At 56.8% G+C, this 7,070-nt stretch overlaps 2 protein-coding genes across 2 annotated transcripts in view; both read left to right on the top strand.

Moving 5' to 3' along the window:
- VOLCADRAFT_86627 (uncharacterized protein) overlaps positions 1 to 2,968 on the top strand; it is a gene marked incomplete at both ends in the record, with an annotated part of 5,084 nt that extends 2,116 nt beyond the window's left edge. The window contains 4 exons of the mRNA XM_002946348.1: positions 53 to 236; positions 1,095 to 1,264; positions 1,426 to 1,470; positions 2,083 to 2,968. Of these exons, the coding sequence (XP_002946394.1) occupies positions 53 to 236; positions 1,095 to 1,264; positions 1,426 to 1,470; positions 2,083 to 2,968 (1,285 nt within the window). The remainder of the gene's footprint in view (positions 1 to 52; positions 237 to 1,094; positions 1,265 to 1,425; positions 1,471 to 2,082) is intronic.
- Positions 2,969 to 5,619: 2,651 nt separating this feature from the next.
- VOLCADRAFT_86628 (uncharacterized protein) lies at positions 5,620 to 7,008 on the top strand (the record flags this gene model as incomplete). Its single annotated transcript, XM_002946349.1, has 4 exons — positions 5,620 to 5,790; positions 6,021 to 6,109; positions 6,290 to 6,509; positions 6,727 to 7,008. 4 exons carry the CDS (start codon positions 5,620 to 5,622, stop codon positions 7,006 to 7,008), a joined length of 762 nt encoding a protein of 253 aa, XP_002946395.1.
- Positions 7,009 to 7,070: the final 62 nt, after the last annotated feature.

Below are 7,070 nucleotides of genomic sequence, written 5' to 3' on the forward strand. Positions count from 1 at the left end.
AAAGCAGGCTCAGCAGCCCCCACTTGCACCTCGCCCATTGCCACCTCCACAGCCCGCTTGAGCTGAGGGGCGGTGCTGCACACCACCACCAGAGTGGGCCCCGTGATGTCGTGCAGCCGGACTTGCACAGCTGCCAGGTCGCCCTGCTTAACTGGCACTCGGCCCAGCACCGGTGTGACCATCACCCGTGTTTTGGCAGCATCCAGCTCCACCTGCAGCACGTCCAGCAGCCGGTGGTGCGCTCTCAAGCCCTGCACGTCCGTCATGCTGGCAGGCAGCGACGGGTTCGGCTGGTCGGACCACAGGATCCCATCTGGCACTGACACTGCAGAGGCGCACCCCGGCGGACGGTCCACTTGCACACCGGCAGCCACTCGGGTGTTGGGCCTGTGCAGATGAGGCACATCATCTTTCCTCTAGTCCGGCACTGGGCATTGGTTGCAGCAGCACAGTGCCAGCACCCTCCAAATGGACATGCAGGTCCTGACCTGATCTTTGCTGCACAGCTGCACGAGTGCGCTGATGCGACAACCTTGCACCCCTGCCAATCCAACTCCAGCCACCCTGTGCATGTGTGGCCGCCTGACAACTGTCTGGCATCACAGTTGCAGACAAACAACAGGCAGCCCCGGGCCGGGGCGGCAGCAGCCCTCAAGTGCAGATAAAAGTCACGCCGCACTTGGTCGCCAAGCGACTTGCAGCCTGCCGCTGAACTGCCCGCTGGTAGCTGAGCTTCAAAATCCTCATTGCCATCTAAGTGAGGCCGCAGCTCTGTCAGTGCCGTGCTGGCCCAATGCCGGGCCATCACCTCTTTGGCGCGCTGCTGCACAAGTTCGCTGCCAGCTTCGTGCAACTATGATGCCAATGGACAGATGCTGCTGTTTGTGGAAATCCGTGCTAATCTGTCGCCAATGGGCAAAGGCTGGTGTGGTTGGCGATCTGAGCTTTGATGAACAGCATACATTCAGTCATTGCCTTGCAGAACACTAACACTTACAGGGTCGCTCGAATCCTTGCAATGCCTTCGCATCATGGTCCCTTTCAATATGACACGCCCCCTGTTTGGACACGACCTAACTGGCGGACGTGTGCAGGTGGACGACCCCGCCACTGTGGATCTGGTTTGGTGCAAGGTCGCTGCGCTGGATGTCGGCCAGCTGTGGAGCAAGCTGTCTCAGCATAAAGCAGCAGGCAGTGCTATGCACAAGGTGGACATGGTGGGCCATGCGTACATTGCTACTGACAGCAGCAACATGGCCGGATGGTAAGGCAAGCAGGGAGTGTATGCAGAGGGTGCAGCAGGCCTGGGGAATGCAAGGAGGGTGCGGCAGGGTCGCGACTTTGGGTCGGGCGTTTTCAGAAATGGGCGGGGCAGCAAGGCGTGCACAGGGGATGTGCCTGGCGTGCACCTTGATGGGCCAGCAGCCTTGTGCAGGCTGTGCACCCCATCTTTGCGTGCTGGGTGACCAGGTGTGTGTGGTGCAGTCAGGGAGCCGGCGCATCATACAGGCGTCTGATCCTCCGTGTCTGCATTCCGGCAGCCTGATTTTGGAAGACTGGCACTGCACAGCTGTAATGTGTGAGAAGCATGCTGTGAAGGGAGGGCCTGTGCATGGGGATGTGCCTGGGCTGCTGCTGGATGGGCCACCAACCTTGTACAGGCTGTGCACCCCATCTGGGTTGTCCAGGGTTGACCAGGCCTGCATGGTGCAGTAGGCGAGCCAGTGCCATCTACAGGTATCTGATCCTCTGCCACTGCATTCCGGCAGGCTGTTGTAGTAGAGGGATGTACATCACGCCTGTTATGCATTGGTTGCAGGCTGTGGAGGGAGGGCATGCGCAGGGGATGCGCCTGGTGTGCTCCTAGATAGGCCACAAGCCTTGTACGGGCTGTGCACCCTACCTGGGCTGTACTGGATTGACCAGGAGTGCACGGTGCAGCGGGCGAGCCAGCACCCCATACAGGCGTCTGTCCCTCTGCCCCTGCATTCTGGCAGGCTATTGTGGTGAAGGGTTGTGTGGTGGGGAAGATGGAAACGGAATCGTGAGCACTGACTGAGAGTTGCTGTGGTGTGTCTGCAGGTATGCGCCAATGTGCCAGCATGATGCAGAGTGCCTCCAACCAGGCGTATGCTTTTCGGCAGCCACCCAGCTGGCCGAAGCCATCTACACCATGGCTACTAAGCACTTTCCGTGCATGGCGGCGCTCAGGCAAGTTAATGCGCAATGCAGGGTGCACCGCAGGCAGGGCTGGTGGGCTGAGATGGCATGTTGCCATGGTGTGAAGCTGCTGCATGCGCCTTTTTTGGCACATGGTTGCAGGGAGAAGCTGGTGACCTCAGACACGGCGCGCTATCTGCTGGGTGGCACACCTTTCAACCTGGTGGCGCGTACAAGCAATGAAGGGGTGCAGCTGCACTTGGTCACCCTGGTCATGCTGGCAGCTGGCGCTTTGGAGCACAGCACCATCGTGCCAGTGGTCCCGCCCGGCAGTGAGGCAGTGCAGATGGGCTTGTCCGTGTTTGTGCGGCCCTGGGACGTGCAGCAGCTGCTGGCGTGTGCAATAAACGCTGGCGTGTCCCAGGAGCTGCAAGCCATGCAGGTGCAGGTGCAGGAGTGGCTGATGCAGGCAAAGACCGCTTGCAGCTGCGTGGTGGTATGTGAGGCAGCCAAGGCAGAGCGTGCAGCTGTGGATGCACTGCCGGGTGGAGCTGCTGTAGACAGGTTGTTTGTGGGTTGGCAGGCACCTAGTGTGGTGGTCGGGCTGCAGGCGACTGGCAGCTCGGAGATCAACGCAGACTTCTGGGATGGCGAGGACAAGTCTGCCACCGCAGAGGAGGTAATGTTGCACCTCAGCGCCATTGGCCAGGCGGTTCAGGCAGACATGGTGGTGGAGGTGCAGCTGCTTCCCCACCAGGGCAGCATCTTCTCCGCCCTGATGGAGGAGGGCTATCTACCGCATCAATGATTCTCTCGACCCGCTCGCGCCCACACAGCTGCCCGCGGCCCCCTCACACGGACGGCCCCCCTGATGGCGGACGGTGTGCTGGGAGGCGGTGGCTAGCAACGGAATCTGGGTGCATGGCCTACATAAATAGCTGTGCATTTTGCATTATAGCCCCAAGAGGTTGCTTCGTGCCAAACGGTATGCCAGCATCAGGGCTTAGGCGTCAGGGTTGTGTTCGGCTATCAGCTCTGTGCAGGGCAAAGACTGTGATCTAGCGTAGGGCCGGCGTCGACTAGGACATGGTACGGTGTCAGGAGGTGTTGAGCACGGAGGAACAGGACACAGGAAGATGCCTAGCATGGGGCCAGCACACGGCACCAAAGATGGTTGTAGGGAGAGGTATGGAGGACAGATCTTCTGGTCTGGCGGTTAACTCGATGATAAAGTTCTCCTCTTACCCCCGCCCTTACCCCACTGTGTCGTCACACAACTTACCCTGTGAGCTCCTCTTGCGCATTTCCAACATAAGACGCCAATGGCATAAAAGAAGTTTCAGCGGATGCACCTTTTCACCGCAGGCTAGTAACAGTAAAGTGGTCCCGGGGTACCATTAAATACTAATACAGCATTTTTGAGGTTTAATTGACGGTTTCGCGAGGTTCGCATGAGGGTCCAAAAACTATTTCGGCATCGGCAGTACAGTTTCGGCTAGAGCCCTACAGATCAGTCTCACCCCACGACAGGCCTAGCATTGTGAATGCAGAGCTACACATCATCTGCGTAGAGTTTTATTTGATTACAAACATTCGTTAATTATGGAGGATAACCTGCTGGTTGTCGTTCGCTGCCTCGAGGCGCGCATCTCAGGCGCGGTTCATTCACGCCTTTGAAATAGCTTTACATCCCTACGTACTTGTCAAGAGGCGTTCTGTGGAAACTCGGATGGATGTATGGACGTTACAAGCTTAAGCGAGCTCGTACACCTCAAACGAACCCGAAGGGCGAAGGCCCATGAACCGCTTCAATCACGTAAGATAATCTGAGTAAATAAAATAAGATAGCACACAGCTATGACAAAAACAGAAAGTACCGAACACGGCATTACGAATAGATGCCGAGGACAGCCGTGTACACGCAAGCTCTAGGCTCGCCAGCATAAAATGCATTCATCTTCAACGACTCCATTGTTGCCACATGCAGCACAAACACGATGCTCCCTAAACCGGTTGCTCACACTATTAACCGCCGGAACAGAAACGTATAAATGTAATCGGTTCAATATGACATCAAACGTTTCACCAGAAGTTCTATAGATTCTTTTGGGAATTTTAACGAATTCCGGCGTGCATAGACACAGTACCGGCATGCATGCACATACCCACACACGGAGAGAGGCGCCCAGGGTGGGCAGCCGCGCCTGCTCAAGGTGCAGGCTGCATGGGCGGAACTGTGCCACGGCGAGTGCTGAGTTTGTTTGTTTGCGGGCCTTGGTAGCCACTGCGCTCTCTTTCCTTCTGTGCACACCCTCGGTCGAGCAGCTCCTCTCCCCACACAAGGAGACTGCTTCGGCGGTCGTTCCCGTTGGGGTACGGTTAGGTGGCCCTGGCCAGTGTCAGGCCCGGATCGATATGCAACACACACACACACACACACACACACACACACAAAACAAATAAACAAACCAAACACTTACTTACAAACAAACAAACAAACAAACAAACAGACAGACAGAAGCAAAGACATCCATTTAGGCGGGCCTCTGGCCCAAGCCAACCAAATGTTGTTTTCGTAACCCTGGTTAAGGAAGGGCTATGAATGGAATAACGGGAGAAGTTGTGGAAGCAGGAACCGGTCACCGATGGCATCCAGCCGACCGCAACAGCGCCGTCGGCCCGCAGAAAACGTAAAGAGATGAAAAACAAGAAACAGCTCCGACAAGAAAATGGAGAAAAGCTGGGCATGGTGGCGCCCAGGCTGCCCGGACCGCGGGCGGTCAACTGACAAGCAACTCATCTCCTTCGTCCTCAAACAAAGTAAGATTCACAGCGGAGATATGTCCCACACGATGTGCAAACCAGATGTCTGGATGGTGCAGCAATGCGATGTGGCGATGTAAATACAAGGACCCGTACACGGCCGCGGCCCCAATGGCGCAGAGCTCAGCTTAGCCCAGTCGATATGGCAGGGCAGTGGAAGTTCTGGGGTGAAAGGGCGGGCGGGATCCACATCGGCCCTATGGGCTCTGACAGCAATGTGAATCGATGTGTTGGGCGGATGTTGGGCGGACGGGGCCGCTTACAAGTACTGTTTGTGTACGTACGGCGTTATTAGCATTTTTCAGTATACTTCAGCCTGGTTCAATTCAAGTAGAAGGTAACACTTCCACATATCAATAAAGAAACTTGCGAGTTGTGTAGTTAATAGAGTGATCGCGGAGGACTTCGTGCGGAGATACTAAGGGCAACATTTCGTCCGGAAGCTGATCGCCCTGGTCGCGCTTTTTGGCTTTTCGGCCATACATGTCAATGCGGGTAAAATGGGATTTGATGTAGACAGCTGAAGCAAGCAGCTTTTTTTTACCCGTGCGCTGTTGGATTGCCATTGATGTTCTGAGGGCCACCGGTAGTGGTACTTGCATTCTTCGTGCTGGGAGAAAATGGCACCAATATTACATGAAACTAAAATTGCTACATGAAATTCACTTCGTGGCTGCAGGTTCGCTTAACTGCACTGCGTTCATGTTCCTACTGAACAGCTTCGACGGCGAGAATCTCGCAATTTCCTTGGCGACTCAAGGGCAGCCAAACAAAATCGAAATTCTCGACCTCGCAGCTTTGCCAAAGGTAGGCCAATTGCCATTGGAGGTAACTGCTGACATCGTCATGGCGAAATGCTGCCAAGGTCCGGCACAGAGCTGAAAAATGTCTAACCCATAGTGCAAAAAATCGCTATTATAAACAGGTATGCCATTTGGACTCGTAAGAAAGCAAGAAACCCCTCGTGCGAAGGCTAACTGTCTGTTCTGATCCGCCCGCGTCGGCGAACTCGCCCTCTCCCTTTGCGCTCCCCACAGCCCGCCTCCAACCTGACCTGGGATGACGCCATCAACTCCGTCCGCCTCGAGTGTGCTTGCACCAGTGGAAACTGCTCAAGCGACTACGCGTGAGTTACTAGCGTCACTTTCGCAATCCCCGTTATGCCGTATGGGGCACCACGCGCCCTCCTTTCTGGGTGGCGTATTCCCTCATCTACCTTCCTGCGGAGACCAGTAATCCGGTAGCCCGTTTAATGTACAGACGAACCTGCATAGCTATAATAGCAACCGATCACTTTTGCCCACAGGAAGGTGGTCTTGCGCCTCTTCGCGCAACCCTATTGGCGGAATGTCGGCGGAGGCGACCAGCTCAACGTCAGCTGCTTCCCGACCTCCATGCCCGTGTGTGTCTCGATGCTTCCGACCATGCCGGCTGGCTGGGGCGCTCGAGCCAGTGCCGTGGCACTTCTTTACGACATGCCGGACTATGTGCTACCCGCCGCACCGCCGAGTAAGACGGGCGGCGTGGTGGGTGTGGGGGCGATCTATGGCCTGGTCGGGGTTGGGCTGGGCTCGGGGATGTCATAGCCTGGGAGGCCCACAGGACACACGCGGTGCGGGTGTACGGCACTGACGGGGAGGAAAGTGCATCCCCCGGTCTACACACGCGATTAACTCTTGACCAAACCCCTCCCTGCGCCACCACCCCAAACCCATCATAGGCTCTCCCCCTCCGGCGACGCAGCCCAGCCCAACGCCAAGTCCCAGCTCCAGTCCAACCCCAAGCCCCAGCTCCAGTCCAACCCCAAGCCCCAGCTCCAGTCCAACCCCAGCCCCAAGCCCAACCCCAATGCCAAGTTCCTCCCCCTCCCCCAGACCCCTTCCCAGCCCTGTCCCTAGTCCCAGTTCCAACCCCAGCCCCAGGCCGCCGCCCCAGTCAAAGGCCAAGCCAAAGCCCCCTCCCATGGCGAAGGGGAAGGCCCCTCCAAAGAAGGAGACCCCCAGGGCCGCTCCCGCCCGTGGATAGACGAACTGACCCAAGAGCCTCCCCGGCCATAAGCCCCATCGTGAAGTAGAGAGGATGTGGCT

This window comes from Volvox carteri, assembly GCF_000143455.1.
Source record: "Volvox carteri f. nagariensis unplaced genomic scaffold VOLCAscaffold_3, whole genome shotgun sequence".
In the NCBI taxonomy this organism is placed as follows: Eukaryota; Viridiplantae; Chlorophyta; class Chlorophyceae; order Chlamydomonadales; family Volvocaceae; genus Volvox; species Volvox carteri.